The sequence below is a fragment of the Marmota flaviventris genome, chromosome 1 (assembly GCF_047511675.1).
Source record: "Marmota flaviventris isolate mMarFla1 chromosome 1, mMarFla1.hap1, whole genome shotgun sequence".
NCBI classification, from domain to species: domain Eukaryota; kingdom Metazoa; phylum Chordata; class Mammalia; order Rodentia; family Sciuridae; genus Marmota; species Marmota flaviventris.
In genome coordinates, this window is record NC_092498.1 from 59138414 (window position 1) to 59161580 (window position 23167).

At 34.8% G+C, this 23167-nt stretch overlaps 1 protein-coding gene across 2 annotated transcripts in view; it reads left to right on the forward strand.

Annotated features, from left to right (window-relative positions):
- The window catches only part of Reln (reelin), a 466520-nt gene that overhangs the window by 314875 nt on the left and 128478 nt on the right, over nucleotides 1-23167 (forward strand). For both annotated transcript variants that reach the window (XM_027926303.3, XM_027926304.3), the window contains exons 17-20: nucleotides 4224-4290; nucleotides 8356-8589; nucleotides 9265-9426; nucleotides 14113-14349. In XM_027926303.3, coding sequence (XP_027782104.3) covers nucleotides 4224-4290; nucleotides 8356-8589; nucleotides 9265-9426; nucleotides 14113-14349 — 700 coding nt within the window. The remainder of the gene's footprint in view (nucleotides 1-4223; nucleotides 4291-8355; nucleotides 8590-9264; nucleotides 9427-14112; nucleotides 14350-23167) is intronic.

Below are 23167 nucleotides of genomic sequence, written 5' to 3' on the forward strand. Positions count from 1 at the left end.
TAACATTTTCTTTGAATGTGTTATGCAAAATTAACATAAATACCATCCTGCGTGTATTAAAATAAGACCCATTATTCTCTTAGTAACTGCCATAACATCTGGAAGACTTATCTGTTTGCTGCAGACACTACACTGAAAGCAACATCATCTCTAAAATACTGGTGAAACTTCTGCTTCCTTTTCCAGAAAATAGCATAAAAGGAAAAAGTGGATATACACACAAGTTTTTAAGTAAATTGTTGACAATTTGCATCATTTTTAAGCCAATAACACTTAGGACAGATGCACAATGAAAAAAGGTATTTTAAGTTATAGGGTTAGATGACTAATTTCTTACATTTGTTATTAATAGTCAATTTTCTTATTTTTTATTCTAATTATGGATGGATTCAAATATTTTCTGTTTTCAGAGTATATAAATTTGACTGAAAGTTTATACTACAAGGAAAAGGAAAGGGAGAGAGACAGGGAAGGGAAAGAGGGACAAAATGTCAATACTTCAGCCGATGGTCACAGATTTGTGATCAACTTTATAAAACCTACATAATTGTTTAATGTTGGTTTTTCCATGTCTTAATCTTCTTTTGTTATTTTTGAATAATGTAGACACTGAGAAGCTAATTACATATATAAAGTTCTTTAAATTTGGGAATAACTTCAGGCAAGATGGCTTACCCATAAACCAATGTGAATTTTTTAAATATTTTATGTTCAAAAAAAAAAAAAAAAAAACAGTAAAAAGCCCACACTTTGAAGGCCATGTGAGTTTTATAAACATAGTGCATTTGTAAAAACATCTAAAGTTGAATTTGTTAAAATAGAGTTTCCCCATTGACAGATTTTTCTTTTGTTTTTGTTTTTGTTTTTTTGATACCAGGGTTTAAACCCAGGTATGCTTAACCACTCAGCCACATCCTCAGCCCTTTTTATTTTTCATCTTAATCGCTAAGTTGCTTAAGGCCTTGCTAAGTTGTTGAAGCTGGCTTTGAACTTGTGATCCTCCTGCCTCAGCTGCCTGAGTTGCTGGGATTACAGGGCAATGATAGAATATTTTGCATAGCATTTTAATTACTACACCTTTTAATGAGCTCTAGGGAACAAGCATGTGTCTCTGGGTAGTGGGATATGAACGGGTTTTTCCTACTGTCATAGTTTTCAAGGGTTCTCTCATAAGCTCATTACTTTTATTACTTTAATAATCACAAAAGAAGTTTCAAAATTAATAATGAAATAAAGCATGCGAGGAAACTGAGAGTCCAATGAAGTATAGATATAAAAGCCTATGAGAAGAGTATCTCAATTTTCTGAATAAGGCTATTATAATATGATTTGGGTCAGAAAGAGCTACTTCATGTATCTGGGTTCCTACCATCATGCTTTGAGTATACTAGGAAGAGGTTAGGATACAGAGAATGCATATGGGTAGCAATGTGTGTTAAATGCAAAACTGAGGGCAGAATCTCTTCAATTCTGTTATCATCCTATGTGAGGTTTTCACAAAAACAGGAACAGTCTCTGGCTTCTTCACAAAGCAAAGAGAAGACACACACTCCTTCCCAAGAGAAACAAGTGCTATAGAATTCCCCTGCAATCTCCCCCTTTCAGTATGGAATTACAGAATTATGACCATCAAAAGAAACATAGAGAAAGAAACAGACCAGTATCATAATTCTGTTAGGTATGTTCTTCCCTTACAATAGCCAGCTCCTGCTATTTGTAAAGAAAGTATGTGAGTACATTGCTGGTGGGATGACAAACTGGTGCAACCACTATGGAAAGCAGCATGGAGATTCTTCAGAAAACTTGGAATGGATCTACCATTTGACCTAGCTGTCCCATTCCTTGGTTTATACCTAATGAACTTAAAATCAGCATGCTATAGTGACATGGCCACATCAATGTTCATAGCAACTCAATTCATAATAGCTAAGCTCTGGAGCCAACCTAGGTGCCCTTCAACAGATGAATGGATAAAGAAAATGTGGTACATATACACAATGGAATATTACTCAGTGTTTAAAAAAATTAAATTATGGCATTTGCGTGTAAATGGATGGAGCAGGAGATTATTATGCTAAGTAAAATAAGCCAATCCCCCCTCAAAGGCCAAATGTTCTCTTTGATATGCAGATGCTAACTCAGGTTAGGCAGGAGTTGGAGGGAGTAGTTTCACTGGATTGGACAGGGAGTAGGGGGAGGGAGAATGAGAAAGACAGTAGAATGAATTGGACATAATTCCTATGTTCATATATGAAATACACAACCAGTGTAACTCCACATCATGTACAACCCACAAGAATGGGAAATTATATTCCATGTTATGTGTAATATGCCAAAATATACCCTACTATCACATATAACTAAAAAGAATAAATAAATAAGAAAGTATGTGGGAAGTTATCCTAAAAATCTTCACAAAATGGAAAATCCTAGGTTAAATTATATTTGTTGTCATATTTTTATTTTTTCAGCTATATTACATTAACAATAGTAGTAAAGAAAACTACTGTATGCTTTCCATACTCTTGTGGAAAGGAAGACTGTAAACTTAGGAGTCCTAATGACTCTACTCAGTAGGACAGGATGACAAATCCTTATCGCTGTTTTTTCATTGGTTTGGAAAGCCTTATGTTATTGTTGGTTTGGGGTTTTCACCCTGGAGACTTTCTGAACTATGGCATGTATGTACTGTAGGGCAGCCTCCAGAGTAATTCTTCAGAGTGCAATATTCCTCTCACAGCACCTGGAGCAGGTTCTACTACAGTCATAAAACCAAGTGTGCTGGAAAGAAAATCCATACATTTTTCCAGGCTAAAGAAATAATAGAGCCCCATTCTGATGGCTCAGCAGTTGACGTACAGTGAAGCCCATTGAAACAACATAGGGCAGGAGAGTGGCAGTGGAAACAACCCCAATATGGTGATGATGATTATAACCATGTGGTGACATGAAACATTTTAATAACTCTTCCAAGGAATATCATTCTCCCACTTTAAAGAATGGGACCACTGAGGCTTAAACAGGATGAATCAGTTAATCAAAGTTTCCTGGTGAAGCCAGATACAAATCCAGGATTATCTGACATCTAAAACCAATGCTGTTAATAATGTGGCTTGCTATCTCTTCTCTTCTAAACCAGTAGTTTCCTTCATCAAGGTTTTTTTTCCACCACCAGCCTGCTTTGCATCTCATTTGAATTACTCCTCCTATTAATTGGCTGAAGGGATTATGTGTTTCTAGGAGTGTAGGCCACAGGAAAGTCTATTCTAAAATAGAATTGTTTAAATATCGTGACATGCTTATAGGGCAGAGAAGAAAGTGATAATGGATGGTAAATTGTCTTGTGCCTGAAAGTGAATATGTGAGGTCTTCATAACATCTTAATTATATCTCAAATCCTCTTTGGTTTTGTCCCACTTTGGGGCTGTTTCATTTGTTGATTGTGCCAATTACAAAAATACTTAGTATCTTTAAATGTATTAGAGTCTGAGTATATCAGAACCTATCACTTGAGCATTTTTCAACATTCCAAAGATTAGAATATAGGTTTGCAACATTGCATTTTTAGTCAAGCTCAGTATTTAAGGAAAAAGGTCTGCATGGAAATGGAAGGAGACCCCTCATTGTTATACAAAATTACATATAAGAGATTGTGAGGGGAATGGGAAAAAAAATAAAGGTCTGCATTATGAATTAACTTTTATGCTCAATAACAGATTCTTAATACCATACTTCCAGGGAGAATGAATTAGTAAATGTAACAATCATTTACAATGTTGTAGATTTTCCCCCAAATAAGAATGGTCATTGTAGTTAGGATCTCTCTCCATTTTGTGATGTATCAAATCGATCCTTTATGAATTCTTCATTTCTACCTAAATGGTATAGAAAGGTCAAAATACAAGCAGTAATATTCAGTCTGAAAATGTTTTAGCAGAAGAGACTCTGTTAAGGAATCCCTGTCATATGGTCCTATTTTCTTTAGTACAAAACATTAAAATCTTGAAAAGGTTATTTATGGAAGGCAAAGCACTTCCAGCAGGTTTGTAACTAAGCACTTACCCTGTCACATAGCACTTCATATGTCACGATGGATTCCTATTACCAAACACACAAGCAATAGACCATATTTCATAGATTTTGCTTCACAAAATCGTACTGTTGGTGTTCCTCGTTTTTCCAGTTATGTCGCCATCTTTTACATGATTCCTTTTTTCCTGCAGTTTATATTGGTCCATCGTGTCTCAAGTTCTGTTCTGGCAGAGGACAGTGCACTCGACATGGTTGCAAGTAAGCATTTGAAAAAAAATGTGCATGCTTTTCCTTTTTGGTATATAATTTATATATCAAAGGCAGAATCATTTTCATTGATTTTAGTATCCTTTTTTTGTAGTCTTTTGAAGTATTTTTAAAACCAAAAACAGGATACTCCCAATAAAATTTAAGTGAAATTTAAATGTATTTTGTAAGTGAAATTTAATAAATTTATATGAGGGTCAATTGTGAACAGATTTAGTATCTGTCATGTAAATTTGTGAACAAATTGGAATTCATCATAACTTGATGGCTCTCTTTCCTATCTTTGTTATATTCCTCTTCATAATATTGTTCTAGTGTTCATGAGTCATGTTTTGATTCCTAGCATAATTTGTCAATGTTTCATTAAAGATAAAATTAGTAATGATCCATAGACCCAATGCTAAAGGAATCAGAACTGGGCCAGATTTAGCAGATCTGATAAGAAAATGCAACATCTTTAAATATAACTTTACAATCTTATGTACTTCTGAAAATTATTTGGCTCTTTAAGATGATTATAAAGTATTTTCTAGAACAGTGGTGCTGAATTTGAAGTCTGAAATTATGCATTTCATAATTTAATCATCACTAGTAAATTGTGCTATGTTTATAGCAAGAATGGATATTTACATTTATTATGTCATTCTCAGATTAATATTTAATTATAAAATATTCCAGGAATACCTGAAACACAGCCAACTTTGTCATACAGATAAAGTTAATACCCTCAAACAAAAAGAATAATTAATTAATTGGGTAGTTAATGACTACAGAACTTACAAAGGGCATTGAACCTAATCATTTGAAAATTATATGCATGAGGCAAACACTTTTGTAAGCCCTGAGATTAGACTGAAGGTTAACTTTTTAAACTATATTTCAGTGGATTTAATTAGCAAAAAAAAATCACTCTGCACATGAAAATATCGTGTAAATTATGTGAAAAATTGGTAAGTTTCTGTTTTAATTTCAAAACAGAATACAAGTCTCTATGCTTTTAAATAAAACTATCAGCTCCCACCCGAGACACTGCCTCATGTAACACTGGCTGGTTTTTTCTTCAAGTTGTATCTTCATGCATAATCCATAACCGGGACATCCACTTTTTAAATGCATTTAAAATAAAATCAACACAAGATAAATTTGAATGGTAATTTTGTGCTTTTGATATTGTTCTTTTTGACACCATATGTTACCCTAGTTAATCATCCTTTCCTCATTCTGAAGTTTTACAAAATATTTTCACCAGTTAGAAATAGAGCTTTTCCCCTATTCTGACAATGCTTTCTGTAACATTCATTGGCTTTCTATATTAGGCTAAACATTTGACCACTGCCTCTTTTCCCAGACTATGTGCCTTGTTGAGTTTGAGCAAAATTGCAGGGAGAAAAATTTTATTCAACACCACTTATTTCCTTTAAGCAGATCCTTGAATTTGGGGGCTCTGCAACTGTTTGTTTTTCTCCACACTGCTCCCCTCATTATTACTATTAATTGCTACCAGAATCCCACCTGCTTCTGTTCCCCAACATTTTCCTTCCTGTCTACAATCCCAAGCCTCGGTTTCTAAACTGACTAAATTCACTAATCTGAGAGCCTAACTGTGTTGAGAGGCTAATGGGGAGAGACAGCATTGGAACTCTTCTCAATTATGATCCGTGAATCTCAACAGTGGGGGCTTTTCTCCCGACATACAGAATGAACTTAATGCCACATTTAAGGGTAGCTAGATGAATCAGCAGGGATGTATTTAGAGTCAGGGAGCCTCTTGTTATCACTGAAATCACTAGTTTGTGCAGCCTTACTGTTCTGGAAAATAACAACTACAAAGATTTTTGTTGTTGTTGTTGTTTTTTATTTGTTTGTTTTAATTTTGAAATACAAGTGGAATGCTTCTCTATATTCTTTCCCAACTGCATAATCTTTTATTAAAACTGGACTATAAGAATCACTAAATAAGAACTGACTCCAATGTGCTTCATCTTATATAGTCACCAATTTCTCCCAACCACTAGTCCTAAGAAGACACATTTAAGATACATAAAATCCCATTTACCCTAAATAGATACTGGCAATAGTCTTGTTTGGGAGCACAAATTCCAATTTGTTGTCATGGTAAGACACATTCAGTTTCCTGACTTTAAAATGTGTTCAATTCAAGGGAGAGAATTAAACAACAGCAGATGAGGTAGAGAGGGAAGATGAGAGGGGAGGGGAGGGGGGATAGTAGGGGATAGGAAAGGCAGCAGAATACAACAGTCACTAATATGGCATTATGTAAAAATTGTGAATGTGTAACTGATGTGATTCTGCAATTTGTATTTGGGGTAAAAATGGGAGTTCATAACTCAGTTGAATCAAATGTATGAAAGATGATATGTCATGAGCTTTGTAAAGTTTTGAACAACCAATAAAAAATAAATAAATAAATAAAATGTGTTCAATTTAGCAATTTTTTCCCCTTTTTGGAACTACTTGGTTATTTATTCAGAGTCGGACTATGTCCATGAGATTATATACATGTGAAAGAAAACAACTGTTTGAAGCTGATTTACATGTCCAGTAAATATTGTTTTTCTTTATGACCCCTTTCCTCAATGCTGTTCAAGATGCCAAGACAACCCAAAGCCTTCATGCTGCAGTTGTTCTTGGCATTATAGGGTGCAAATTCTTTGAAAATCTAATGGAAATATGGACTTCTCCCCAGAAAATCTAATACATATATAAAATTTGGCATTTGATTTCTGAACATTCACACATACTGTGGACCCTGTGGAAGGTCAATATGGACCCCAGTTTCAGTAACACTGCTTAAGAAGTATCCTCTGGGTCATACTATAGTTATCACTTCATTTGCATACTTACTTTACAAAAGGTTTGTTTCAGACTAAAGGAAGTTTGAATGCTTCCATGAGAATCCCCTACACCAAAAGAAAATAATCCCATTTTATAATTGGTAACATTGTAAGTGTAGTAAGAAAGAACTGGTGCAGTAAAAATGAAGAATTTGAATTGGGTGCTATGGCACATGCCCATATTCCCAGAGACTCAGGAGGCTGAAACAGGAGAATTGCAAGTTGGAGACCAGCCTCAGCACTTAGCAAGGCCCTAAGCAACTTAGTGAGACCCTGTCTCAAAATAAAAATAAACATGGCTGGAGATGTAGTTCAGTGGTAGAGCACCCCTGGGCTCCATCCCCAGTATCCAAAATTTTAAAATATTTTTTTATAAAAAGAATTTGGAACTAATTTCTGATGAGCATACTCCTTAAAATGTGAGAATTTTCTCATATTCAATTATTCATCCATCTGTGATGAGGTTTTACTCACTGATAGAAGACTCAGGGAACTCCTTATATAGTCTAGTCAGCTAACAGAAATATAGCACATTCTCCCAAGCAAATTGTTGGGGGTGGGAGAGGAAATGAGTTGATTTTTCTTGAAGTATGCCTAATTTGGGAGCCCACAGAGACACCACACAGTTATCCTAGGAATTTATGTATAGGTCAAGGGTGAATATATTCTCTTTATAATGTCAATATAGGTCTGAAATGGTTAAAGATATATTTCCAATTGTTTCTAAATATTTACAATAATTCCTATTATAATATGTCTTTTTGCATTTGTCCTTAGAGGAAACTTATTCCAGGTATCTTATTTGAAGTATTTTATTTATATTGTTTTCTTTATAAATTTAATGAGTATTATTATAAGTATATGTGTATGTGTATCTTTATGAGATTTTAAGTTGCAAATATGCAGACTACAGATGAATGTTAGATAAACTGAGGTCACTGGTTGAAGGTGAGTGCTGGATTATTATTTTAATCATAAACTTATTACAGTAGCAGTTTATGAAGACTATATTCTTCTGGAATATTTACAGTCAATCAGTCCTTATCAAGTTTTCTGATTCGGTATTCTTCAGAGACTAATAAGCTTCATTTACCATTCAATCAAATCCTGGCCTCTGGACTCCCTCTTCCCCAAAGTAGAATGAAGACCCTCTGAAAGAATTCACAGTTTAAGATTTAATTTTACACTGCATTTCTTTCAGATGTGACCCTGGGTTTTCTGGCCCAGCTTGTGAGATGGCATCCCAGACATTCCCAATGTTTATTTCGGAAAGTTTTGGCAGTTCCAGGCTCTCCTCCTACCATAACTTTTACTCTATCCGTGGTGCTGAAGTCAGTTTTGGCTGTGGTGTTCTCGCTAGCGGTAAGGCCCTGGTTTTCAATAAAGATGGGAGACGCCAGTTAATTACATCCTTCCTGGACAGCTCCCAATCCAGGTGAGTGAAGGAGGGCTGGAATAATGCAGAAACCAGATGCTAATGTTGAATTTACATCTCTTTCAACTTATATTCTTTTTTCTTTTTTTGCGGATATATCCATCTCCCAATTTTTAACCAGGATGGAAAGGAACTTACCATTTATTTAGGGTTAATTTGTTCCAGTTTTTAATAAATTAGAAAGCTCATCAATGACTTTGAGATACTAATGACTGACTAGATTTTTTTAAATATGAGATGTTCAAATCAAAACTGTGCTCTTAAGCCAAAGGCTAGTTAATTATTCATGTAGTTTTATTTATTTGACAGCTTGCAGAGGCTGATTAGATTTATTCCACATCTTCCCTTCCCCCAGTTCTTAATAAATAATGCAGTAAAGGAGTGATTGGCATTTTAAGTGTGTGTACATAAGTACATAGTATACAAATATGTATGAACATACAGTTATACTTTTATGAATATATATCTGTATTTAAAATATGCACATTGATCTCATCTACACATATTCATACATCTCACAGTGTCATTACTTACATTTTGTAACAGAGGGATAAGTGGAAACCTACATCTTGTAGGTAGTTAATTTAAATTTGTTTGAAATTCTTTAAAAACCAAAATTAACATTATGAGTAAAAATGTTTATGCATCCACTAATCATAGGCAATTCATGTCTAGGTTTCTCCAGTTCACATTGAGACTGGGGAGCAAGTCTGTTCTGAGCACATGCAGAGCCCCGGACCAGCCTGGTGAAGGTGTTTTATTGCATTATTCCTATGATAATGGGATAACTTGGAAACTCTTGGAGCACTATTCATATCTCAACTACCATGAGCCCAGGTACGTTGGAAATCATTTGGAAAAATGGTTAATGTGATATCTCCTTCCTGGGACAAACATAATTTAAACAGTTTAAGATTTCAGATTTTTTTTTTTTATTGAGAGATGGAGAGAACAAAGATTGATGTGTCTTGCAATAAAAAACTAGTGAGACACATTTTTCTAATTTTTTTGTCTGACTGATTTCTGATAATTTGGAGAAAATTATTCTTATTTTGAAATGTGCATCTAAGGAAAATATTTTGTTGTTTAAGAAAGAAAAATGGTTTATTCCATCTTCCTTATTCTATAATAATATCTATAATGTAAATTATTAGATATTATTTTAATATGGAATTAAATGGTAAGTACTGTTAACAAATTTTTATTGATTTTATAATAAATTATGACATATAATTAATAAAATATGATAACCAATATGTTTCTAAATTTTGCATGCAGTGTAATTAAGTAAAGAGTACAAAGAAATTTTCTAGCATGCTGTAAAGTCCCTAGCAAAGGTAGGGTGTGAGGACATAATTAAAGCCCTTTCTTTAGGCTGCTTCTGTTTTCCTTTAGCTTCTATATGTCATGACCTATTGTCAGATTCAAGTTTTGCTTAAAGGAAAGTCATCTTTCAATGTTAGCAGAGTAGTAACCACCATTAGTAATAGATTTCATACATATTTGAAAGATTCTCTCCCCTGCAAGAATACTTTTTGAGATGCTCACCACAGTTCCTTTTAAAAGAACAAGGGAAGAGAATGAGAAATCTGAAAATTAAGGTAAAAAATTAAAATATCATTAGCAGTGCACATTGTGGTCTATACGCACAGTCGTGTGTAAAGAACTAACATTGGTAGCCACCTGGCTGTTGGATAAACACCAGTCCCCTTTCTGGAAGAACCTTTTAATCATAGGAGATGAGAAGGTGGAGGACATTAGTTATTCAGATTTGCATTGGCACCATGAGAAAAGACAGAGAAGTAGGAGAGAGAGCCACTGACATATTTTTGCAATTTTGTGTAGCTCTCCCCCATATTTAAATATTTGCAAATACATGAGTACTTTTATTTTCTAGAAAATGAAGTAGCACATAACAGAGAGTAATTAATAACTATTATTAAATGACTTAAATTTTATACATCATAAAATTTTAAGAATGCACCAGCCATGTTGGGTATTTTCCCTATGTATATAAAAATGCAAGGCTGAATTTGTTTTTCTCACTCAGTAGAGATATATGAATCCTAAAAAACATTTTATAGACTCTCCATAATAAGCATTAAAAGAAAATTAAACAAAAATTAAGGTATAATGAAAACATGAAGAAAATATCACAATCCTAAGTTAACTTGGCCTAAAGCCCAATTTTTTTCTGACAAGGATGGACAGCTGCAAAATTCAGTAATCAATCTATATCATGAAATTTAATTAATCTTTGTTGATATGAAAAATAATTACACATTTAATGTGCTATTGCAAAGGTATGTTTAATCTTGCCTGCCATTTGACAGCAACATTTTTCTTCCAAGCAGAATCAAGGTGGCTTTTCAATATTAGGTATGTGCAGAGCTTGAAAGATTATGATCACAGTAGAGATTTTTTGAAAAGGGGAGTGTAGTAGTGATAGCAGTACACTTTCATTTTCTATATATGTATCTCTGTCTGTGAGAATCTTCCTCCCACCCCCTGTCTCTTACAAATATTAATAAAAGGTGACATGGCAGAAGTGGAATTTGATATATTCTAGATACTAAATTGTATTCCATATGATAAATAATACAAACCATGGAGAGTCTTCATAGGAGAGTTAAATATATCTTTATGCCTTTAGTCATTTTTTGTATTTTCTTCAGTATAAATTGCTTCCTATAATTGCTGTGAGTTCCATATTGTTCTTTTTTATGCCGTGGTTGTTTGAAAATGAAGTGTGATACATAAATTAGATATGCTCGCTGGCTAACCACTGTTACTCCTAGACAATTTCAGATAATTTGCTTGTCTATGATTCAGCAAATAAAAGAACCCAATCTGTTTATTTATAAAATTTAAAATTTAGTAATATATCTAAATTAGTCTTTTAATTCAAACTGACTAGAATGTCTTTGAACTAATTGGTACCTTTATTAATGTAAAATATTGCTGTTGAGACTAAAATTATTCTAGATTTTTCTTAATTATAGGGCTTTTTATATTCTAAAGTTATTATAAGATCAAATCATAGTTTATTTTTATATCTTGATTATCGTATTTGATTTCTTCCTGGTTTTATCATGTCATCCAATTTCATAGTACATATAATTATTGAACATTTTTTAAAAGAAATCCATGAACTTCTTCCCTACCCACAAAAAGGGATATTGAGACAGAAAGTTGAATTAAGTTTCTGGGTTCTTATCTAGTCATATTCAAATCAAATGGTCCTATAGCTATGTTAACCAGCCACTCTGATATGTAAGAGTAGTGAAATCAGCAAACTCCTACTCCACCCCAAGATGTGATATAGAGGGTAAGAATAAGGCTCTAGAACAAAGCTGCTTAGATTCAAATCCTGTCATTGCCACTTAGAATCTGCTTAACCTAAAAGTAATTTTTAAAATATTTTTTAGTTGTCAATTGTACCTTTATTTTATTTATTTATATTTATTTATATATATCAAACCCAATGTCTCACACAGTGCTAGGCGAGGACTCTACCACTGAGCTACAACCCGAGCTCCTAAAAATAATTTTTAACCTTCTCATGCCTGTCCTTGCATCTCTGTCAGGGATACTGGTAATAACACTTTATACACCAAGGACTCGTGGAATCCTTATTATGTGCCAGGTACTGCACAAAGTACTAAGACATGAGAGTGGAAAACAGGCAAGAAAGTCCCTGATCCTTACTTTATGGATATCATTATATCAATTTCACACATGAAGATGCAAAGCACATGGAGTTATCTCTCTATGGTTGCAAAATCACCAATAATTAGGTTTCAGAACAAGGACTCTAACCCAAGAGTTTGATTGTAGATGAAGAGTCTTAACTTGATCACTTTAATTACTGCTGTCACATGCATATATATTTTGTTTTCTTTAAAATTTTCATGGAAAATCTATTTTCAGTTGTTATTTTTAAATATAATATTTATTTTCCTAAGAGAGAATATTAGCTCCTTTAAAAATTATTACCAAAAAGAAAATTATAATTTTCTAATAATAGGTTGAAGTAAATTAAATTATTGTCAATACTTGATGTTTTCATTGGTTAGCCAGTTTAAATATAACTTAATAACTTTATTTACCCTCTGTATGTTTATTATGAATAAATACATGTATCTATCTAATAAAAATATTTTATTGTAAAATGAAAATTAATTTACCTTAGTTTTACTCTAATAAATTCCATTAGTATAAAAAATTTAGCAGATCATGGAAAGTCTTTAAAGGTCACAAATGTATTTTGCTATGTCTTTATAGTTTAAGAAGTGTTTTAAAATTTATATTTCTGGGGCCAGGACTGTGGCTCAGTGGTAGAGTGCTTGCCTAGCATGCAAGAGGAACTGGGTTTGATCTCCAGAACCACATAAAAATAAATAAATAAAATAAAGGTATTGTGTCCATCTACAACTAAAAATTTTTTTAAAAATTTTAGATTTCTATATTTGCATATTGATTTTTCATTATTAAAACACGCATTTGCTCATGCACCAAAATGTCCTTCCAGGTTTTTTTTTTTTCCAGTTTTTGTATAACTAACAAAGATAGTCATGTTCTTCTGCCCTAAATATCCATGTACAAATTATTTAAAGGAAAAAAATGGATATTGTTTTTAATAGTTTCAATATGTAAGAAATTACATTCTTATACATATCATTTGACATGGTTTTTTATACAACAAAGATATGAAAATCAACCTAATTTCTCCATTAAATTCTGCCTTGGACATTGAAGTTTTTAAAGTTTATTTCTGAGTTATCTCAACTTGTCTCAGGAAGTTTTTCTTTTTGCTAAGCAACGGGGAGGAGAGTGGAGGGCGATTGCAGTCCCTTCAGTATGCATTTACTGCAAGCACCTCTCCTGGAGTTTAATTGTACATTGATGGAGACAAATGTTCCATTTGCTGTTTGTTTCACATCTCACCTGTGTGTGGATGTGAGCAGCATGGTACTGTGATTTATGGAGCTTTCAAGCAGATGTCATTGCAGTGGCAATTAATGTATGGTTCCTGCTGCTGTGTACAATAATTGCTCCTGGAAATTAGATATTATTCTTAATTTTCTTCCCCATTTGTCAGATACAGGTTTGTTGTCGTAGCTGCCATGACACAGCAAGTGACCTATACGCACTTTGCTAAACTCTGGGGAATGAGGAAGTGCCATGGTTCTAGCCCCAAAATGTAAATATGTAATGAGCTGCCACGAGATCTTTCACCAAACTCCCATGAATCCTGCCACTTTGACTACTGTGTTGTATTGAGTTCACCATTTTGAGAGCAAATGAATGAGCATGGTCACATATTTGGATGGGTTTAGAAAACACTGTTACATTGTTACATCCTTTGAGATGTCAGTCAAGAAACTGGACATCTCAAAAGAATATTTGTAATAGAACTGTTCTTAAGACTACACTTCAGGGGGATAAAACTGTATTGCTATATATATATTTGTATATTAAGACAACAAAGTAATTTGAATTTTTAACTTTTTTTTTCTTTAGAATAATCTCTGTAGAATTACCAGATGATGCAAGACAGTTTGGAATTCAGTTCAGATGGTGGCAACCATATCATTCTTCCCAGGGGGAAGACGTGTGGGCTATTGATGAAATTATCATGACTTCTGTTCTATTCAACAGCATTAGTCTTGATTTTACCAATCTTGTGGAGGTCACTCAATCTCTAGGATTCTACCTTGGAAATGTTCAGCCATACTGTGACCATGACTGGACCCTTTGGTAAGGATTTCATCATTTTCATTGTATAATTTACATTAGGTATTGGAACATAAAGAATGATCTTCCAGTTCATTTAGTATTTAGTCATTTGTTAACAAATACTTACTGAACCACTTAACAAGTGAATATTATGCCTGCAAATAAGATGTCTTCAGAGGAGGACTGAAAACAAAATAGAAAGATTTAAATAAATATGAAATTTCATCTTCCTTAATCTCAAATTTTTGTTTTCCGCAATTACATATAAAACCCTCATCAATAAGTGCTGCTAATGAGCCAGACATGGTGGCACAGCCTATAATCCCAACAGCTCAGGAGGCTAAGACAGGAGCACCCATAAATTCAAGGCCAGCTTCAGCAACTTAGCAAAACCTTGTTTCAAAATAAAAAAGGCTGGGGATGTGGTTCAGTGGTTAAGTTCTCCTGGGTTCAATCCCTGGTAGCAAAAAAAAAAAAAAAAAAAAGTACTACTAATAAAAGCGACTACCATATTCTTCCTTCATGTAGGTCCATGATGATCAGAGTGAAATCACTCTGGTGACTATTTAGCAAACTTTCTCATAAATAGTTCTGTTTTCGTGCTGTTTTATACAAACTCCAAGAAGTTTTTTTCAGCCCTGATTTAGTAACTGAGATGTCTTTTTTTTAATCAAGAAATATTGAACCAGTGACTCATATAGTTAATGCCAATGGGGTTTCAAGATTGTGGAATATCCTAATTAAGATAACACCCTTAATTTTTAAATCCCCCCTATGCTCACATTGAAATTTGATTATACAGCAAATAGTAAATAAATACTTTCAGTTGTGATTAGTATTTCATTAACATCAGCCAGATGATACAGCAGTGATTAACTGGGATAGGAGCTGACTACATGACATAGGGAACTCCCAACATGCCTTGCAGAGAAGACAACCTTTGGATAGTTCAGACAGTGGAATGATACATTCTACATATTGGAAAGTGAACAACAAGGAAGTTCTAGGCATGTGGGGATCTGGAGGAAAAGAATTTCAACTATGAGGAAATGTGGTATAAAGACCGCAAAACAAGAATGACCATGGCCTATTCAAGGACCAGGAGAGAGGCCCGTGGTACACGGAACCCATTTAGTGAGAGAACACATGTCCAGGAGGGAGACCACAAGATACTCAGAGGCCATTTCATGTGGGCTCAGAGATCCTGGATTAAAATTTAGGTCTGCATGATTCCAAAGTCCACAACCTTCACCACTATGCATACTACCCTGCTCTAGTTTCCTTTAGAACTATAGACCTGATTGGGGAATAATTTTTTTAGAGATTTTTCTTTTCTATTGAGTCAATTTAATTCCTTCAGATGAATCATGCTGAAAGCTATTCACCACCATTGTCTCTGGAGAGTATATCATAAATGACCCATCAGTGACCTTATCATAATTAGAGGTAAATTTTACACACCATTGCACAGAAAATTACCTTTGATGGGAATTGTGCATGTACAGTCACATTTCACACACAGCAGGCTAAAATTCTAGCATCAAAATGACAGCTAATGGGATGGAACTACAGCCGGTCACTTTTGCTGCAAGCATGTCAGGCTAGATAGAATGAAATTTCTATTCAATGTAGGAAAGGTTATCTTTTATGTTTTCAATTTGATAGCATCAGATGCTTATTTCTATAGAGGCTCTTCCTTCATTCTCTTGCCTCAATGGAAAGTAAGGGGTGAAACAGATAGAAAGATATAAATATGTAAGCCCAAAATGCAATTCATTAGAATTTTATGCTTGTAAAATTTTTAATTGACCTGAATTAACAGTAATTCCAATTGGTCACATACCATAAGACATATCCCATAAGTTTGTGTATTAGGGCTTTTTTTTCTACCACTTTTAATACAACAAAGAGTCCTATCATGAATGCAAGTCCTGTATCATGTTTATTTTCATAAATAGTTAACATCTGCTCAAATAAACTCCAAAGTTGCTGAGCATTTTAATTTAACACTTGGGTTGAATGCATGATAACAGCAGTTTAATTTCTGTGCTTTGATCAAAACCCTAAGAACAATATCCTTTCACACAAGTCTGATGAATATTCTTAACCCACCACTGCTTTAATTGATGGAGATACATTTAGTTTGTGAAAGTACAATCACAGTAATTATAGAAAACCATGAGAAAATATAAATAATTATGCAATCCCCATGGGCACCTTGAGCAGCACCATAGGAATTTTATTAACAACAACATGTGAGCAATCAGGTTTGACTTTCTGATCTTCTGTGAAACAAAAAGGAGTTTTCTTGATCGTGGAACAACAGAGGGGAGACTCTAGCAGTGATAATGAGACTAGAAAAACACAGTAACCGTTTTAATAAGGACATGAAACATGCTTGCTGTTCATTTAAATGAAACAACATGGACGATCTCAAACTGTTCCCATTTTCCTAGCCAGTGAGTCAGAATAAAACCCCTTTTAATGACACTGCTTTCTTTCTGCTGCTGTTGAGGAATGAATTGTCCAAAATTCAATGTGAAGTCACTTTGGTGACATTTTTCAGAAACACTTGTCCTATACTGAAATTCAAGTGATGATACTGACCAACTATTTATTCTTGCCTCCTCATCTTAAAAAATCAGGTTTTTTATATAAAATTTTTGAAGCATGTTATTTTATTAAGTAAAAAAATCTTTAAACATATTTGAATACGTGGCTTCTGCCCTCCAGTGACCTTGTTTCTCTCGAGGGACATGTAGACATGGTCTACACTGAATGGCTGGTATTAAATTAATTATTGTTGGCTCTTCCCAGCTGTGAGTTCATTTGGTTCTCATTTTCTAACTCATGACTTTCCATGAGCTTGGATTGTTGTTACTGAGAGCATTCTCCAGGGAATACTTGGACAATTGCTTTTTCATTAGAAGAACTGCTGTCAATATGTTGTAAATCACTTTACAGCTTGTCATGCTAGAGCACATTGTTTTTAAGGAAAGAAATGTGTTGCTTTTAATTCTTAGTAGTAGTTTCCTTTCTTCCATACACCGTATCTGAAGTCAGAATTTCTGCTTGCTCCCGGATTTAAAAATAATTTTAAAACCTATTACATATATTTGAAGATCCCAGAGGGAAATACTTTTGATTGAGGTTTGTTCAAGATTGTTAGTGCTCATAGTAAAGGACATTAGTGTTTCTCCTTCCTATCTAATAAACTAGCCAGATACAACAAGTGGAAAGGACGTTGCTGTCATGTACAGCTTTGGTTTTAAATGTATGCATATTGAGGTGACAGTTGTTGTATTGGAGTTGGCAGTTGTTTTTAGTGGTTGTGGTATGGTATAAGCTTGGGCTTTGAGGCCATAGGTTTGAGTTGAAATTCAGGCAATTCCAATGAGAAGCTTGGATAATCAAAGCAGGGAAGTTTTAACTAAATTCTCAAATTTTAACCATTTTGAGAAGTGTATCTTGATCAACCTATTTTAAGAAGATTGCATTAAAGCAACTCTATCAAAATAGGAAATACCTGAGCCAGGCAAGGTGGTGCACACCTGTAATCCCAGCTGCTTGGGAGGCTGAGACAGGAGGATTGAAAGTTCAAAGCCAGCCTCAGCAACAGCAAGGCACTAAGCAACTCAGTGAGACCTTGTCTCTAAAGAAAATACAAAATAGGGCTGGGAATGTGGCTCAGTGGCTAAGTGCCCCTGAGTTTAATTCCTGGTATGCACCCACACACACACACAAAAAAAAAAAATTAGGAAATACCTAAACCTTATTAGTAAATAACGTACAATAGACATGCCTGACTTCCAGTTCCTGCTCTCTCAGTATGTGCCTTCCAGCTCATCATGACCTGGTGGCATCTCTCACCCTCATTCCAACTCTAACCTCAGCCCTCTACCTGATCCTCTCCATTGCCAGCCCCTAAAAATGGGCTCAGGGTGGAGCATAGAGAGAGAAACACCATCACACACACTTTTTTTGTGATTTCTAGAGATGACATTTTAATGGCTTCATTTTGAAGTTACCAAACATGTCCCAATGTCAAAGCAGTAACATCAGAAGTCGAGTGAAATGTATTTAGCTTCTCTGAACTTGAGCTTGCCATCTGTAAAATGAGGGCAATAGTTTCTGTTCCCAAGATTGTTATAAAGTTTAGGTAAGGTCACAGATAGAAAGTGCCTACCGTCTATCTGCCTTTTCCACTCCCTTCTCTGGTTGAAGGGAAAAAGCTGGTATCTGTAGTTTCACATATGTAGGTCTGCATTATGAGAAACTTTCTTGAATTTTAAAGGCTAGTAAACAACATTTTGCCTGAATAATGCAAAAGACCATGCCTCTAAAATTTAAAGAATTCAAATAGAAATGTTAAGTAAGCTTTTTCTTGTATAAAATAGATTTGGTTGGTGCAAAAGAAAGATCATAGTGCCTATACTTATTTTTGTCAGTATTTTCCTATTTAAATACCAATCATCACCGCGGTATAAGTGGATTATATTCCAGTAACACTGAATATGTTTTTATAGATAAGATTTTGTGAATGGTGGGTGGTTATGTTACAATGAAATCCCACACACACAAAAAAAGTGTCCTAAAAGCGTATTTGTCTTATAATATAACTTAAACATAGTTTATTTGCAATACAAAAGTACAAAAAAAGTATAATGACCTTATTAACACTTAAAGTAAAAATTAAAATAGGATTAGAAGAGCTATAGTTTTGCTTATTATTAGTGGTGCTTGAAGAAAAGCAGATTTAATTAAAAGGAGATTTAGTAAAAGGTGAAACTTGCAGGAACATGAAAAGAAACTCCTGAGAACTTCATGGACACTAAAGCTGCTCATTTTTTAAGTCTAATGTTTTATTTATTGCTAATTAAAGCTTTCTTTTTTTTTTCTTTATACAAGTAAATCACTAGCACTAGTCCTGTTAGATTCACATTTTAGAAAGAAAGATTTTCTAAAGTAAATAATGAGAGAGAAAATAAAAGCAATGTGTAAGAAGTGAAATTCACTGTGAATGACAAAAGATGTGAGGGCAAAACAAGTAGCACTGGGTGGTGTGTGATGAAGGGATGGGATGCTTTTTGAAGCCTAGCTTTTCACACCAGCTAGAGGTGGTATGTTCAGCCCTGGAAATGTAGGAAACCGGAGAGAGAAGACGAAGAGAACAGCTTCAGGATGGGTAGCCCAAGTCAGAAAGAACTGACAAATTCTGTGTGTTCCTGACATTTAAAAAGTATTTGTTCTTGGCCGGGCGCAGTCGTGCATGCCTGTAATTCCAGCAGCTTGGGAGGCTGAGACAGGAGGATCTTAAGTTCAAAGCCAGCCTAAGCAAAAGCAAGGCACTAAGCAAGTCAGTGAAACCCTGTCTCTAAATAAAATACAAAATAGGTCTGGGGATGTGGCTCAGTGGTTGAGTGCTCCTGAGTTCAATCCTTGGTACCAAAAAACAAGAAAGTATGCGTTCTTATGTCATTGGGGTATCTATGATATGGACAAGGTAAAAATTGTTTGTATATTTTATGAGAAGCAATGGTTTCCCAGGCAAAAACCTACGATGAAAAAGGATGCTAAGTGCCTGTTTATCTCAGAATATAAATTAAATACAATTCATTTGCCATGAGCTAGAAAATTGTACTATAGCTCAACTAATGGATGGAAGAAAATCAATAATTTTGTGTTATATAATAATTATATAATCCTATAGCAGAATTGAAGGATGGGTGAAATTTTAATCTATATTTGAGAGGCTATTAAGTTGTTGTTAAGGTACTTCCAGGTTTTAAGGACCATCAGGAAACAATGATGTACAGTGATGAACAACCCAACAAGATTCCAGACTGACCTGGTGATCACCTAGTAGTGTCCCTACAGATGCATCAGACTTCAGGTGCATCTGTAGGGACACTCAGATCTGCACTGGGATCTGTCACACATTAAACAAGCACTGGGCCACGTATTTTTTATTTGATTTGATTTTTTTTTTTCAGTACTAGAGATTGAACCCAGGAATGCTCTACCACTGAGCCACATCCCTAACCCTTTATATTTTTTTATTTCAAGACAGGGTCTCACTAAGTTGCTGAGGCTGGCCTCAAACTTTTGATATTCTTGGAGGGATTACAGACCACACCCAGCTGGACTACACATTTTTAAATGATATATGCCTCTTCTTCTAAATATTGGTTAATTTTTAAAAATAAGGATGTATGAACCAGAGTCTTTACTACATGCAGATCTTTATTCCTTTCTCTTTTTTGTTTTTTAATATTTTTTAGTTGTCATGGGCCTTTATTTATTTATTCATTTATATGCAGTGCTGAGAATTGATCCCAGTGCCTCACACATGCTAGGCAAGCACTCTATCACTGAACCACAGCCCCAGCCCCAGATCTTTATTCCTTTCTACTAGTCTATGAAATTTGTCAAAGAAGTTTCTTGATGCTAATATAAAGATTGTGTTGTTGGTAAACTTGGACAAAGGAGATCTCCAATTAGTGCCTTGCTGAAACTGTAGATGTCCTTGATTACTCAGGTTAAGAGGAAAACTATTAAACAACCCTTTGTAAAATGAATTGACATAGAATAAAAATAATAGCCAAGTAGAATTTCTACAGGATTTTTCTTTTATTAAAAATCAATCTATAACTTATATAGAAATTTCCTCTATTTAAGGTTTTGTTTTTGTTTTTAACAACTTGGATTCTTTTCACAATGACTCTTAAAAAGAGCATCAAAACAGCTAAAATTGTTCTGCTGAAGGAAGTCAGTTGGGAGGAGGCAGCTCCCAAGAGCCACCTCAACTGCTACTTCCTAGTGAACTACTGACTGGTCTAGGAAGTTTAACTGCTAGAGAAGGTAAATATGTTGAGTGACACACTGCAGTCACTTCCTATTATTCTCAACAGCTGTGAAGAGTATTCTCAGTAGCTGAGGCTTTCCATGCCTCTATAAAATTGCTATTGAGTTTAACCCTAAATAGATTTATAAGTGATTTATTTCTAAAATAGAGCCTATGTATTAGGCTTTTTCACCATAAGGATCTCATTATAGGAAATCTTTCATTTATTGATAGAATAGTGTATACATTCAATTGTTCATCGACGGCTTTACAGGCACTATTTGTACTGAAAGGGTAGCAGTCAGTATAGGACATAAAGATAGAGAAGCCCTTTGCTTATGGAGCTTTCATATTCTGGAGGACAATAGCAACAGTAAACAAGTCTTTGAGACAGGGTCTTGCTAAGTTGCTGAGGTTGGCTTTGAACTTGGGATCCTCCTGTCTCCCAAACCACTGGGATTACAGATATGTGACCAGGAACAAGTTCCTATTCTTAATAATATCCTTGATTATTATGATGCTATGAGGGTAATCAAGTTAGTTTTAGGTGGCAGAAGAGGAGAGTGGGGCTATTTTAGGTGAGAGGGTCAGGGAAGCCCTCTGGGAGGCATTAGAGTTCAGAATGATGATTGACAATGCTATGGAAGAAGAGCAGGTGGGCAGAGGGAACTGTGAGGACAAAGGGCCTGAGGAGGCAGGAGAAGCAGAGGAGTGATGTGACCTTATGTTTTTAAATAGTGATGGTTGCTGTGTGGAGAGGCAGGGGGTTATAGGAGAGCAGTAGAAGGAGCTTATCAAGGAAGTCAGTAGCACCATCTGCACATGTTGTCATGGTGCTTGGAGTCGGAAGATGGCCATGGAGAAGTGGACCCCTTGATCTGTTTTGGAGGACATGTTTTGGAGGATCAGCCTAAGAAAAGGATATAATGGCTGTGTTCCACAACTCATGTCCTGTTCATGTCCACTGGGTTGATTTTTAAATCTTTAATTTCTCAAAGTTAATTTCCTTCAAAATCTTCCTTTTGGACTAAGTAACTAAACAAGACTTCAGAAGTAAGAAAACAAACCACTAAACAAAACAATATCAAAAAATAAATCTACATTTGATGGGTGAGATCTGAAGTTATGTCTGTTGAAACAGGAATTCAGTAGGCTAAGGCTATTATTTTCTCTGGAAAATGGTTCACAAAAATCCTCTTGGTCTTCCCTGGGTCACCTGGCTGTGTCAGCCTCTACAACCTCCACCTCTACCTCACTGCCTTTCACCAAATCAACCCAGTCATGTTCTTCTTTCTTGGTGCTCCAGCAAGCCAAACTCTTTTTCCCCCAGCACCTTTGCACTAGCTATATCTCTGCCTAGGAAGCTCTTCCATTACTCTTTTTGGGCATAATGCTATAGCTCCAAGCTTTCCAGGGGTCTGGAAAAAGTCCAAGATCTAGGAAATGTGTATTGTCTCCAAAATAGGACAAGAAAATTGCAAAATAAAAAATGAGTAATGAATTTTAATTTAATGTCTACAAAACACAACATTATGCCAACTTCATTAATTACTAAACTTATTATTCATAGAATTTCACAATCTTAGAAATAATTTTCTGTTCAGATTCCTGAGTACGCTGAGAAATCACAGCCGTATGTATATTAAAGGCATTACCTGTAGCCAAATAAAATTTAAATACAAAATTGTAAAATCCATTTGAAGATTTTAACAACTAAGAACATTTGTACTTCATAGTGGAACACAGGTGCATTTTAGTATATTTGCTGTGATGTGGGATGGAGTTTCCAAAATTAAAAGTATCAAGGTCTTTAAAAAATTCTTAAAATGGCTCTGCTTAAGTATTCTCTAAATAATGCACATGGCTATTCACAGCTAGAAGGGGGAAAAGGAGATTTCAATGCAGCCTCATGTATTTTTCTCTCCCTAACTCTCCCCTCCATGCTAAATCTTTTCAGCCAGGGCTGTCAGGCCTGACTACATGGACCAGTACTTC